At 35.6% G+C, this 15,899-nt stretch overlaps 1 protein-coding gene across 7 annotated transcripts in view; it reads right to left on the bottom strand.

Annotated features, from left to right (window-relative positions):
- Window positions 1-15,899, bottom strand: part of EXOC6B (exocyst complex component 6B) — a 616,021-nt gene that overhangs the window by 335,526 nt on the left and 264,596 nt on the right. For all 7 annotated transcript variants that reach the window (XM_045446460.1, XM_045446458.1, XM_045446457.1 and 4 more), the window contains one exon: window positions 8,241-8,309. In XM_045446460.1, the coding sequence (XP_045302416.1) occupies window positions 8,241-8,309 (69 nt within the window). The remainder of the gene's footprint in view (window positions 1-8,240; window positions 8,310-15,899) is intronic.

Raw genomic sequence — 15,899 nt, forward strand, 5'->3', positions numbered from 1 at the left:
CCCACCCCATGCCATTCCTGGCACTAGCAATGATCACAAAGAACTGTAAAGAGATTGTGGGTAAATTCTCGCCCTGCTACTGACTATCTCCGAATTATAGCCAAAAAGGAATATTATTAAAGCAAGCAAGAGGTAAAATATCCTGAAACTTAACAAAATTACTTATGTTCAGGGAGATAAATTATCACCTATAGTCCTCATAATTACTTTTAAACTTCTGTTTGAATCTTCTTAGTAAAAGAATTCAAGGGACAAAGCTATTAGTTTAGGTGCTGAGGCTAACTTCTTAATAGAAAAACAGGTCACCAGCTTGCCATGCCTAATGACTGCCCAGGGAATGAAGATTTACGGCACAGAAGTAAGTCCACTTTGAAATATGCTTTTAAATTGAGATTTTGGCAAGGCTTCCAACTCTAAGAGAAAGACAAGTGGTAGAGAGTCCTTAGGAGGCTTATAAAAGGGGATACTCAAGTGGAATTGGGGTAAGCCATGCTGGGGCATAGGTCTGTAATCAGTAGATGTCTGAAGCCTAACTCAGCCTCTAGTTCCCTTGACATGAAGGATTCTTTCTAGGTCTAATAAGATTCAGGAGTTGAAGAAGCCTCTGAAATTCTAAGCAAAATACCACACGCCTGTACATATGTGCATTTTGTCTGGGGAAAGGGCTCACAGCTTTCATCAAATTCTCAGAGGCCCCTTGCCCAAGGAAGTTTAAAAGAAATACTGCACTTGCTAGAGCCTTTGTAATATGAATTCACCGCCCAACGACATTCTGCATTCCCTTATACCTCAGGCTGTTTTATAGTCTCCTTTAGTAATTGAAAGAGAATGAAATAAAAATGAGGTTCTTATGATTCATGTAATACTGAGAGGTTGCTGCTTACTTAAAAAATCCACATATTGCTATATACGCTATCCCTGGATCCAAGATGTCAGAAATCTTTAGAAAGGGCACTTTTACTATAGTATAACACAAATGCGAAAAAGTACATAAATTAAAGGTATACACTGGGCAACATTCTTTCACCTAGGATTTTTTTAAATTGTTAATGAGCAGATAATGCAGATCACTGGAAAACAAGACGCCACAGGAAGATAAGATCATAAACGAGACCCACACACCAGGAGTATGGTTGTATTTACAGGTTTGCTCCCCCCAGTCTCTTAATGACATCCAAGTTCCTTGATATGGGACATATATACAGTCCTTCAGTGATAGAAGGATGAGCGAGCAGAAAATTTGGAGAAGAGTCAGAAAGACGTTCCAGGGCACAGAGGAGCTAACAGTATATATAAATCTTTGTCGAAACTGAGTTGGGTTCAAGGCTTGGGGTCCATAAACATGGCAGACATCGCTGGGTTGGTAGAGTTTTCAAAAACTCTGTAAGACAGCCTGGCTTCTGTCCTCATTAGACAGACAGTCCATGCATCTTTTTAACTACTACTACACTATGTACAAAAATCTCAAATTATTATTATTCATTTCTCTTCCGGTAAAATTTTTAGTTTGTTACTTTCTCCCTTCCAAAAACATCAGCCTTGATGACTATAAAATGATGTTTTATACCTGCCCCTTGCCTGCCCATCTCTAAACTGTGTATGAAGATTTAAACAATATAAATTGTTTAAAGCAATTCTATAAAATACACCTACATTTGCCCTGCACACTTCCACTGCATTACTATACCAAGAACCAAGTCTCAATTAACCACTATCTGACCCTTGTTCACTTTCTTCCCTCCCCTCCTCCTGCCAAAGTTTGCCCTTCCTGCCAAAGTTCAGCACTTCCTAGAAAAGTCTCACTGCCTGTTTGATATTGTACTTCACTTTAGTCACCAAAGGAAGAATTTACAGGTGCTTGGCCCCATCTATAAGACCATGACCGAAATCTGACCTCCTGTTACAATACGTGAACTCCTGCCCTACTGATAAGGCTGGCAGATATAAGTAGGATTTTTCAAATAATCCTTTGGGAATTTATAAGCAGCACAGCCATAAAAGGGGGGTGAATGGAAGGTCGGTTTCACTAAAAATAATAAATATTGCCATGTTTATTCAAAGTGTGCCTTGTTATCCTCCAGGCCAAAAGTTCAGATAAACACTATTGTAAATGACAAAATATTAGAACTTTTTGTTACTTCTGTTATGATCCTTCCGTTGGACACCAATAGAACTGTTTTCCCTCGTATAAGTCCCAGCCCTGATATTGTATAACACTGCCTGAGGCTAGAAAACTGGATTCATTTGCAGGTCAAAAGGAGGGCAGTTATCTCTCAAAATCAAAAACAAACATTTATTGAGTATTATATACTGTTAATACTAAGTGCTAAGTGCCAAGGCTAAAAAAGATGAATAAAACATGGTACCTGCCCTAAAAGAGCTTACAGTCTATTGAGGAAAAAGAACACATATTAAGATTAAGATTATAGAATACAGTCAGCACTAACAGAAACAGGTACTGGGTTCTATAACAATGCAAAGGGGAAGGGGGTCCACTGAGCTCAACATGAAACATTAGGAAAATTTGCTGGAGGACACAAGTATGAAATAAGTAGGAGTCCGTAAAATAAAAAGAAGTGGGAATGAATACTCATTCAGGCAGAAGGACCAGAATGAGGAAAGAATGAGAAGCAGGAAATAGCATGGTACATTCAAAGAACTAGAAGCATTTCAGTTTCATTAAAGCAAAGTGGTAAGCAGCAGACAATATGGCAGACAGGACATGGAAAACCTTCTGTCTTTTGATATGCCATATTTTCTTCTATACTTCTATATTTTACTCAATAGATGACCAATTAGAGAATCTTAAGCAGATAACATATATCCCAGATTTGCATGATGCACAGATCACTATCATCACAGTGAGAAGGGAGTCAGGGATTTATACTATAAGGAAGGGAGAGCAGCTAGGAGAATGTTTTCAATAATCCCGATGTCTAGGACAATCATTTTAGGATAGGGGAGGATGAGAAAGAGAGTAAAACTGTATTTAGGAGGTAACATTTGCAAGGCATGGCGATTTAGATATGGTACTGAGAAAAACGAAAAGGTTTGGGTTTCTGCCTGGGGAACTGAGAGAATGCTGTTATTGCCTGAGATCAGGGTAAATCCAAAACAGTAGAGTTTAGGGAAGGGGTGAGATAATGAGTTCATTTTGAAACATACAGAGTTTGTGCTGCCTGTGGAATATGCCAAAATGTTAATATTAACTACATCCGGAAATTTGAAAAAAATATTTATGTTACAAATCTTTATATTAAGCAATTCATTTTTAAATATCTTTGTCATTATTATTATGAAGAGATGTCCTTCACTATATAGTAACACATATTAGTGATGTGAGAATGAGAAACAAATATAGAGAAGTAACAAATTACGGTCCCCCAAAAGCTATGAAAAGGGTCAACTCTAGAAGTCATATGTGTCTGGCCCTTCCTTTAATGAAAGAGACATTTTAGTGCTTAAAGTCCATCTAGCTCTGGAACAGCAATGTCCAAAAAATAAACATGTATTCCAGAAACAGAGCTGAGCTCTTACCACTGGTTGTACTTTTTCAAAATTAGGAAACACTATGAAAGAGGGAAGAAGCCTGTTTCTGCCATATAAACAATGTCTTATCAAATTATTATAAAACCTTTATGAATACCAAATATTGCAACACTACAGAATATTAGCATGTGGAATTTATTTAAAAATTTTTAAACTTCTAGTTTAGGATGACATCGACTTTGTATATTTAAGAACGTGTACATTTAGAATAATTGATAAACTCTGTTGATGGCAGAGACTAGAACCTCTATCTACATGTCTATACTTTACATTATATACTTTAAAAAATACCAATAATGTGCCTAATAATCAGCATCAGAGACACATAACTCCTGCCAGATTAACAGCCATGTACTAAATTTCAATCATGTACCAAAGACGGAGCGAAGCACCATTGGAACATACCTTTAAGTACACTAAGCAGATCATTATTACCACAGCTCATATATGAGAAAGCTACGGTTTAGGTAACTTGCCTAACACCACACAGCTAGTGAGTGTGCAAATAAATTACTTCAGTACTCTTTTTTTTTTTTTTTTAATTTTTTTTTTTTTCAACGTTTATTTATTTTTGGGACAGAGAGAGAGCATGAACGGGGGAGGGGCAGAAAGAGGGAGACACAGAATTGGAAACAGGCTCCAGGCTCTGAGCCATCAGCCCAGAGCCTGACGTGGGGCTCGAACTCACAGACCGCGAGATCGTGACCTGGCTGAAGTCAGACGCTTAACCGACTGCGCCACCGAGGCGCCCCACTTCAGTACTCTTATTAACCACTATTAGAGTTCTCATTTGAAGAAAACTTGTCACATTTTCTATACCATAAAATCTTAACAAAGTTTAAAAAACTAAGATACACAGGGGCGCCTGGGTGGCTCAGTAGGTTAAGCATCCGACTTCGGCTCAGGTCACGATCTCGCGGTATGTGAGTTCCAGCCCCGCGTTGGGCTCTGTGCTGACTGCTCAGAGCCTGGAGCCTGTTTCAGATTCTGTGTCTCCCTCTCTCTCTGACCCTCTCCCGTTCATGCTCTGTCTCTCTCTGTCTCAAAAATAAATAAATTTAAAAAAAAATTAAAAAAAAACTAAGATACACAGTGATGAGATACAGTGCTGTTATATTCTAGTCATTCAAAGATTGTAACTTCTCTCCTGGTAGGTAGATCATAATTTTTTTAAAAGCATAAGTCCTTGATTTATTTATACATCATTGCTCTCCATATCCATTTCATGCAGGACAAAAATTCAGTAAGTGTTTAGTGAATAAATGAGTAATAATGTTTGAGCTAGCATATGCTCAAACAAATGTACTGCATTTTCTTTTAGCTACCACTTACTTATTCATTCCACTAATATTTATTGAGTGCCTACTATATGCCAAGTACTGTTGTTGGTACTGAAGATATAACATTAAACTAAACAAATTGATATTCATACTTTTACACTATTTGAGAGGAAAAGTACACTTGACGTTGCAGTTCTGAGACTTAACAAAAACCATATATAAATACAAAACAGATTAAAAATAAAAAAATAAAAGGAGTTCAATTTCACAGAGTATTTTTTAAAAAAGCAGTAATATGTCCTCATTAAGGTGGATTTATCTAAAGAATACAGGAATCATTTAAGATCACAAAAATCTATCAATGAAACTTAATTAGTACATTCATGAGCTAAAGTATAAAAACCACAGAACTGTATCAATATATTTGAAAAATATCCAATAATATTCAACATTTATTTATATTCTTATAAAAAATTTACAGGAGCCTAGGAATAACTAGATAAAGAATATTTACCAAAAACTTATTGCAAACATCAGTTAATTGAGAAACATTAAATACATGCTGTTAGAGATCAAAAATGAGACAAGGATGCCTATTATCACCTTCCTGAACAACAGAGTAAGTAATGATGATCCTGGTCAATACAACGACAATAAAAAAACAATGTGATATATGGATAGGAAGAAAAGAAGCAAGTCAGTATCTGTAGACATTATGAACAACCACACAGAAAATCTACCGAAAACCAAAAAACAAACCATAATAACTAATAAAAGAGTTGAGCAAGATTGCCAGATATAAGTTAACTTACAAAAATCGAGAGCATTCCTCAATATCAGCAATTACTAATTAAAAAGTAAGGTAGGGGGTGCCTGGGTGGCGCAGTCGGTTAAGCGTCCGACTTCAGCCAGGTCACGATCTCTCGGTCTGTGAGTTCGAGCCCCACGTCAGGCTCTGGGCTGATGGCTCAGAGCCTGGAGCCTGTTTCCGATTCTGTGTCTCCCTCTCTCTCTGCCCCTCCCCCGTTCATGCTCTGTCTTTCTCTGTCCCAAAAATAAATAAACGTTGAAAAAAAAAATTAAAAAAAAATAAATAAAAAGTAAGGTAGAATATTGTAAAAAAAAAAAAAAAACCACTATATTTTGCTACTACTTAAAAAATGCCCAAGACCATTAACATAGAAACAAAGCTTAACTAAATAATTTAAAAGTAGACTTTTTTCTTCCATGAATACCAAGAATTAGCAGTAGAAAGTTGTCAATTCTTCCCAAAATATATATAGAGATACTTAGTATATGCCCAAGGTATTCCAAGAATCAGTGGGCCATATACAGATTATGTAGTAGATAGGACTGGTAAAACTGAGTTCATCAAATAAAAAAAATTAAGTTGGATTCCTACACCTCATACTATAACTACAGTGAACCCAAGATGAATCAATATCAAAATGTAATGGGTAAAAGTTAAAGTTAACATAAAGGGAATGCCCTATGACATTGGAATAGAGAGGGGCTTTTCTTTTTTAAACAAGACTTAAAAAGTACAAACTACAAGGTTTAAATTGATGGACTTGATTATATCAAAATCAAGGACTCCTGTTAATGAAAGATAATATGGCCATAGTCTAAAGTCTATGGGCAAACTGGAAAAAAGACATTTGCAACATCCTCCATTGTCAATATGTACAACATAAAAGGAATTTCTGAAATTTCTCTTTCCAGAAAGAAAAAAACAAAACAAGGAAGGCAAAACAAAACTGAACAAGGTCAAAAATAGGCATTTCAGAGAAAAAAGATCTTAAATAATTGGGGAGTCTATAAAAAGCACAATGTTATCAGTAATCAAAGAGATGCAAATTAAAACAAAGAGACATCATTTGATATCCATCAGGTTATCAAAAATTAAAATTAAAATTATATATGTACCTTCTGACCCAGCAATTCCAACCTAGGTATGGAAATCTTGGAAACTTACACCCAAGTCCATACAGGGGTCCTACTTATTACAGCAGAATGTTAGAAGCAATTTAAGAGTTGATCACTGAAGTAATAGACAAAACACAGCAAATGCAAACCATTTGTTAATAATCATGTAGAAGTGGGAGGCAATGAGTAAGATATATAGACTATAACAAGGTTAGATATTAAAAATAGGCTGAATAAAAAAATACAAGAAAAAACTACATCCATAAGATAACACCATTTGAGTAAATTAAAAACACCTACATATACAAAATTACTCTATATTTTTCAAGGATACAAACACAACCATTACCAGACATTAAACATATTAGAGTTTGTATATTTGGAGATAAGAGTTGTGGGCTTGTGGATAGGGGATGAATGGAAACAAACAAGATAAAAAAAATACAAGAGGGGGACTGATAGGAAATAACGATAATAGCGTGTTGTGTCACAAACTAAGATGAATATGATTTATTTAATTATTGGTACATGAGATTGAAAAAAAAAATTACTTATTTTAGGTGCCTTGAGACAACTCAATCTATGACCTCCTCCATCTTTATAGAACAAGGAATGACAGATGGAGACAAGGGGTGGAGAGGGAAAAGAAGGGAGGAGGGGAAAAGGAAATTAGCAAGAAGTGGGAGGATGAAGGAGAGGAGAAAAAATTACCAAGTCTTCCCAAACTAATGGAAATCACCCCAAAATACTCCAGCCATGAAGTCCATAGACCAGTGTCCCAAACTGTCTGGAGTAACAACTAAGTGACACTATATTAGATATATGAAGAAAGAATATGTGTAACAGACTTAAGTAAGACTTACTCCATCATATTATAAAACAACCTGATAGAATCTTTATAGAACTTTGTTATTAAAAAATACCAATAATGGACTTCTCTCATCAATTGGCCTTTAATGATACTTTGGCTTCCTAGTTTAATTTTTTGATTACCTTTATATCTGTGTGTCTGCACGTAGGTGACTACCAAGATAGAGAAAGGGCTACTTCTTATAATACCATTAACACCCATAATAATTCCCCCCCACCCCGAGAGGTTTCTCTTTGCATAGGAGTAAGTGTCATCAGGAATAAAAAGATAAACAGTTTTTACAAATATTATTTTAATATATAAAGATAGGTTATTGTTATTTAAATAACTACATCATTAAATTAAGAATAGAAATCTGAGTGTGTGACTATTTCTAGGTATAATATTATTTGTTGATGACTGATAGAAATTAATGTTATTTGCTTAGCTCAATTACATGGCAAACAAAAGATTCAAGAAGAAAAGAAAGGATTCTTTTTTGTAATTAATACTCCTTAAATAATAGTTTCTTTTTTCTTACTCTTAATAATAAACAGAAAAACTATAAAAAATGAGAAAGAAGAGTTTTGAACTCAATATACCTCTTTATCAGGCAGAGCTAGATAAAGACTCACCAGGACAGAATATATGTGTAGACATCGATAAACAGGAGAGAAATCCACCAAATCTTGGGCTCCAGGTACCTGCAAAACAAACAAGATTGTCACAAAATATTCAAACAAAGCTATTAGGAACATTAAACTGCATTTATTTTTTTATTACTCAAGTGTAAAAAAAAATAAAAGTCAGCTCTAGTTTCTAGGAGAAAAACACAAAACAAACAAACAAACCATGCTCTCATAAACCCAGTTTGGGTCTTTTAACCATGAGATTAATAACCGAAGATAGCAGCAAGGCTGGGACACAGAAGAGAAGGATGAAAACAGAGAAGAGTAACAGAAGATGTCGCTGGCCCTGCATCTGCTTTTAGAGATATATTTCAGACCATGGGCCTCCAAAAGGGATGAGAAGATGGTAACATGACTTTGACAACTTGACTGTATTTTCTTGGACACATGGTAGGCTACATAAAAGACTAAGTTTCAGGAGTGCCTGAGTGGCTCAGTTACACGTCTGACTCTCGATTTTGGCTCAGGTCATGATCTCATGGTTGGTGAGTTAGAGACCCGCGTCAGGCTTTGTGCTGACGGCACAGATTCTGCTTGGGATTCTCTCTCTCCATCTCTCTCTGCCCCTTTCCCGCCCATACCCTTACCCACGCACACATGCTCTCTCTCAATCTCTCTCTCTCTTTCTCTCTCTCCCAAAAATAAACAAACATTAAGAAAAGAAAAAGAAAAATAAAGAAAAAGACTAAGTTTCAGTGGTCAAAACCAAAACTTGCTGCACAGGATGAACTAAACGGCCTGCCAGCCAACTTCTGAAGGACATAAGAATTAGTGAATATTTACGTCAGCATGCAATCAAAATACCAGAAAATTATAGTACGAACAATGTAGACAGATTAAATCTAGACATCAAAAGGCAAAGTAAAACAAACAACATTAGGTAAGAACTGGAGATAGTCACAGTGCTAAAACTGTTTGGTTATGTGACCTGACAATGAGTAACTCACAATTTACTTTGGCCTCAATTTCTCAACTGAAAATGGAAACTATTGCCTATATTGTTGACCTATAGGAATTAAATAAGAATAAAAGGACACAAAGTAAATACTGAACAAAACAAAATAAGGCAAAAACAAAACAGACAAAAGTGCATTAAAAATAATCAAAATAAAGACCTAGCTGCAGGTTTTACTGTAACACTGCTAATTGTAGGATTCATCAGAATATAAGCAGCAGGCACTTAAATTGGGTTGAGCGGACTTGTGAATACAGTCTGTTTCCTCATTTCATCAAGCAGGATCATTTCTTCTTTGGTGGCATAGCTTTCTTCACCAAGACGCTTTTCCAAAGAAATCTACTCATTCTACAACTCAGCAGCCCAATACTTTCTTGTCTCTCCAAAATCATCATCTCTCTACGTTTATTGGTTCAAATGTATTGACTATTTTGTTCATTTGCTTTGCACCCATGATAGCACACTAAATCTCTATGTTTAAGAATCTCTCAGGGCTATATACTCTGAAATCACTCAAAACAATCTCCTGTGAATCCTAAGTTTGATCATAAGATCTACGTCATGGTCCAAGCATAGATTTATCAAAAAAAAAAAAAAAAAGTAATTAGAAATGTCAGCATTAAAAAATCACTGAGAAAAACATTTTATAGACAGATAAGCACCATGTATTTAAAAACAAAAAGATTAAAAAGCATGTAAAAATTAAGGACACTCGTTTTCATCTTAATAAAACAAAAAGAGGCAACAGATGATCATTTTAGGCAGTCTTATTTTAAATGGCCACAACATCAAAATATCTTTATAGTCTCCTCTCTTGAATTGCAAAGTAAAGATGTGAAGGAAATTTATCTTGCCAGAAAAACAGAGCCTACTAATGAAAACTACAACTAAGCAAAACACAAGCTCAAAAGATGAAAAATAAAATTCTATTAATATTTAAACTACATAAAAATTACACATACATATGAAAAGAGATAAGAACACATGTAAAATAATTTTGATCTGTATAAGAAATGAAACTTTTATTTAGAATGAATGATTATAAAATTATTTACAATAAATTATATACTTACAAAAAGCTTAAGAAAATTTAAATAAATTTCAATCACAACTTTGTTCATATGTTCATCTTTACATAGTTTATTTATTTTGTTTTGCTTTGACTCAGGACCATTAGTTTCATTCAAAAGGAAACTGCTCCCAAGCCATTCCTCAGACAGAGGCCTGGCCCCTTCACATGTCAGGCCCATCCTTATAGAATGAACATCCACATTAGGGGACAGTTTCCCCTAAAAATCTGTGATGAGTAAGCTAATGGTGCCCCTTTCTAATGGGCTAAAAAGAATGGTTTATCTGGGCCAACCAAAAAATACATATATTTAGAGAGGACAGAAAGATTTTCCTGTCAGCTCCAGCAAATATTTACAACCAAACCTATCTTCTGTGAGGCTGTCTTGACATCATCATCCTCAGCTTCAAACAGTTTGAAGTGACCTGACCCGGAAGTATTGGCTTTGCTATTTCTTAGCCTCTGCAACCATAATCCAGTTAAGTCCTCCCCAGCCAAGGACTGCCTGCTTTGAAAGCGGTACACAAATCTAGACAAGAAAAGGAGCAAAATGGGGCTTCGGTTCACAAACTTTACCTCCACCCCCAAAATAGCCTACTATTTAGAAATCATTTTTCCTCCATGCTCCCTTCTGTGAAGAACACTAGGAACACTGCAAGGAACCAAGAAGAGTGCTGTGAGGAGAAAGGTATGTAAAGCATGCACTGACTCATGTTGCTTTGAGCTAGATGTGTTTTCTCTGCTTCCACTAATGAAAAAGAATCACATCTACTGAAAGGCAAAAGGAAGAGGGCAACATACGCTGTACGTGAAGGAATGCCATACGTTTGGAAGGATAAGAAATGAACTTTCAAAACTAAATAAATGGGAGTGGGAAAGAGAACAAAAGGCAGTTTCTCCTGACTCACATAAACGGGTCTGTTTTAAAGTCCACATTTTGCTCCCCATTTAAAATGCAAAATCTCTGTCAAGGTTGTCTTCATTCTTCTTCCCCTCCTATTTGCCCTTCTCTCCCCTCAAGTGCAAAGAATGATTCAAGCAGGTTTAGATTTCAGCTGGGGCAGAGGGAGGAGTCCAAGGACACTTTCCTAAGCTAACAATGACTGTCCCTAATGGTTTCTGTCTCCTAACAAAAGCCATGACTCCGTCTTTATCAGCTTCATCTAATTTTTCCTTTCCAAAGTAAATAACACAGCCCTTGCATTTTACACATGTCCAAGTTTGACAAATCATTATCGACTGGGACTATAACTGATAAGAGATAACTTTGTGGTAGGACGTTGTCATTTCCTCTCATAAGGGCTTTCTTTCTGAGATACAGAAACATGATTAAAATAGTTAAACATTTCCTCTGCCTGGCAGTCAGGAACTCAAGACATTAAGATACTGGAGTCTGTATTTTTCTAGTTCAAATAGATCTATGAAGATACCAACAGCAGCCACAAACAGTATACTCAAGATTATCCTGCCTTTTTAACTAGTTGTTTTCCTTATGAATTCACATGAAATAATTTCATCACCAAGGACAGCAGCTGCCTCATTCCCTATATAGTTCCTGAATGGAGGGCATTAGTGCCTTCTGTCAACTCAAACCTCTTCATTATCAGAGAAGCAAATACTAGGTTAGATTTTAGATTCTGTAACTAAGAAATTTGTGCCTCAGGACGTGTTATAATATTATATAAGTTAAGATATTAAAATAACATAAATAAATAAGCTATCAAGAGAATTTAGGAGTGACTGGACTAGAACATTCAGGGGTAGATATCATGAAGACAACTGTTATACGCTACAATTATGCATTCACACACCCATTAGAGGTCATGTATCACCAGATACCAATATACATGGCTAGTCTGTTTCAGTATGCTTCTTACATTTGTAGGATACATATTAATAGCTTCCATCAAAGCTGTAGTTTTTGTTACTTATTGTCTGTAGATTTTGTTAAATAGCATCATATCCTATCGATACATTAGCTATCACACAGTGCCACTATATAAGTGACAAAAAAGAGTCTGGAGGCAGAGGATGCTGTAAAATAAAAGTAGATTCATGAATAGGATCAATGAAAGGCACCCTGAAAAAAAGTCTTATGAGACTCTGCAGACCATGTGTTGGAGAAGATGATGTAAAGATTCAGAGTAGAAATGGACATATTGGATGGTCATAAAGAAAAGAAGAATAAACATTTCTGATTATAAAAGTTCTTGCAAAACAGCAGGATCTGACTTTTATGATGTTTTTCTTCTCTAATACATCTTTGATCTGACAATTGAACATTGAAAGGTTACTGGTTAAGTTCTTTCCATAAAGAATAAGGAAAAATGATTGTATTTCTTAAAGAAAAAGGAGATTTTTATTTTAAAATAAGTGACATCAAGCTTTAACAGATACATTTATTTAACATTTTTATACCACCTTTTCCCCCCAACAAGGGAGTTGGAAGTTAGTAGCTACTTCTAGTGAAGGGAAGCAGGAAAGAAAAAAATCTGCAGGTAACAATATCATAGATCTACCTGCTTTACTAACGGGTAAGCATATCATTAAGAAAAGGGAATAGAGTACACAACTGCTTGCCTCCTTCCACTCAAGAATATTTACCTATGCTGCTGATAAAGATAGTACCTGAAAAAAAGAAATGCATTAGTGTTGTTCACAGCTGTCCCAGGAGATACACACACGCACATACACTATACCACACAGGCCACTTATTTTTCTCTTATGAAACCTTTCAAAGTCGGTAAAACATCCAAAAAGGGTATGATAAAAATTTGCAAAGAATTTAGAGATGTTTCTTCTCACTAACATCTGAGTCATTCTCCTTCTTGAAAATACTTTTGATTACCACTTTTCACAAAACAGTTTCTTGGGATTAGTAAATGAATGCAGGGACTTGGTGCCCATTTCTGAGCATTAGTTGGATCTCAAGTCATTAAAATGTACCAGGCATCTTTCTGAAGGGAGAAAACAAGAAATGATTAGCTGAAAAGAGCACTACCTTTGCACTCAAAGGATCAATTTCGATGGCCCATATTATGTCTGGAAGCCAGGAAATACCTGGCAAACATTCTTCACCAATGTGCTTTTCTATACTACTCTGCTTCCAAAGCTTCAGAGAAAAGAAAGGTAGAATTCATTTGGACATAATCTTCCACAGAGCTGCACTGAACACCATGGAGGCACCAACAAACTCAAAGGCCTAGGACTCTAAGTGACTCGAATTAGCAAAAGGATAAAAGAATTTTCTAAACCTTTGAACCTGTAAGAATACCCTGAACAGAGCCCTAGCCTAAAAACTGCATAATATTACTAAGAGCTTCTCGCGAATGACTAGGATTCTTCCTGAAAAATCCCTAAACAAATTACTACATAATTTACTCAAGTGTTTTCACTAAGCAGAAGAAAATCAAGAAAAATCACCATTCTCCCTATACTGAGACGCTGCAAAAAAAAAACTTTGTGGCCAGAATCAAAAGCTACTCTCTCAAGAATTCTCTCCTTAAAGCTGAACACTAAGGCAGTAAAAATTCAACTGGTCTTTATTTAACAATGGTCTACTATAGGCTAAGAAATGCTAAACTGTTACACAAAAAAGGACCTTTAGCCGTAAATATGGTATTAAATATAAAGGTTTTGAGAGGAAGAAAAATTAAGCTGATCAAAGTAGGTAGAAAAAAATGTTATAGATGAAGAATTAATTTTCCTAATACAGAAACAACTCACTAAGACTGAAGGGGGGGAAAAACCAAAATCGTTAGAAAAATAGGGACACGAGCAGTTTACTTTAAAAAAAAAATGCAAACAGCTCTCAAACTTATAAGATACTACATTTCACCCATAGCCATAGGAATACAAATTAAACTATACAGAGAGACCATTTCTCATCTATGCAACTTGTAAATATTCAAAAGCTTAACAAAACACTCTCTTAAAGAAACTGTAAGGAAAGAGACACATCACACACACCTAGAGGGGGGATGTATAGAAAATGGTACGACTTCAATGAAGCAGAATTTGATATTATCTAGCAAAACTACACATGCATTAATTTACTCCTTGAATCAACAATCCTTCTAGGAACTTACCCTGAAGATATATATCTGACTATAAGAAGAATAACTCTCAGGTTTCGGGGTTGATTTTTAAACTGTTTTTTAAATTTTAAGATTTTTTATATAAGGTAAAATTCACCCTTCTAGTGAACAATCCATTAAGTTTGGACAAAACCATATAAGCCTGTAATCATTATCACAATCTAGATACACAACAGCTTTACCACCCCCAAAATTCCCTCATGCCTCCCTGGAGTCCATTATTCCCTGACACCCAGCCTTTGGCAAACACTGACCCAGTTTATGCCCCTAATTTTGCCTTTTCAGGAGTATTATTTATTCAGCCCCAATGGTATGCAGCCTTTGAGTCTGACTTCTTTCATTTAGCATACTACAATTGCGGTTCATCTGTATTGTTTCATGTATCTGTAGTTCATTTCTTTTTATTTCAGAATGAAACTCCAATTATGGATATACCACAGTCATTTATCCCTTCCCCTGAAGGACAGTTGGGTTGTTTCTACTTTCTGGCAATGTCTGAATAAAATTGCTATAAACATTCGGGTGCAAGTCTCTGTGTGAACAGATGGGGAAATACCTATAAGTGAAATTGCTGAGTCAGATGGTGTGTGTTCAACTGTATAATACACTACTACACCAAAGTGTTTTCCAAGGTGACTAAACTATTTTGCATTTTTGCAGCAATATCTAAGAGCAATATATACAGGCTATATATACAGGCTAGGCACCCTGCCAGTACTTGGTATGGTCAGGTTTTTTTAACACTAATTATAATAGCTGTGTAGCTGAAACACTATATTTTAATAAGAAAATTTTGGAAATCATTAAATGCCTACATATAGGAGATTGGCTGAATAAACTGATACATTGAAATAATGGAGTACTAGTTAGCAGTAAAAATAGAATGAGAAACATGTCTATGAATTTATATGGAATAATTTATAGGACATATTTTCATGTGGAAGAATAAGGTACAAAAATATATATGTATTACGTTATTAACAGCCACGTCGTATAAGGTATGGGGAAGGATATGTGAAAACACACACATACACACATACTCATGATACTGATTACTTAGGAAGAGTGCATAGGACCAGGGTGGAAGGGATAAAGAGGAGAATGGGATATCACTGAAAAAAATCTTCTTATATAATTTTGCTTTCTTTTTTTAATTTTTTTTTTTTAACATTTATTTATATTTGAAGGAAAGAGAGAACATGAGCAGGGGAGGGGCAGAGAGAGAAGGAGACACAGAATCCAAAACGGGCCCCAGGCTCTGAGCTGTCAGCGCAGAGCCTGATGTGGGGCTCGAACTCACAAACTGCGAGATCATGACCTGAGCTGAAGTTGGTTGCTTAACCGACTGAGCTACCCAAGCGCCCCTAATTTTGCTTTTTGAAACATGTTTACATTTTACATATTCAAAAAAATTAAATTAATAAGGATGAGGAACCCTAAAAAATATACAAAAAGAAACAAATGAACCTAATTATATATCAACT

This window comes from Leopardus geoffroyi, chromosome A3 (assembly GCF_018350155.1).
Source record: "Leopardus geoffroyi isolate Oge1 chromosome A3, O.geoffroyi_Oge1_pat1.0, whole genome shotgun sequence".
Lineage (NCBI taxonomy): Eukaryota > Metazoa > Chordata > Mammalia > Carnivora > Felidae > Leopardus > Leopardus geoffroyi.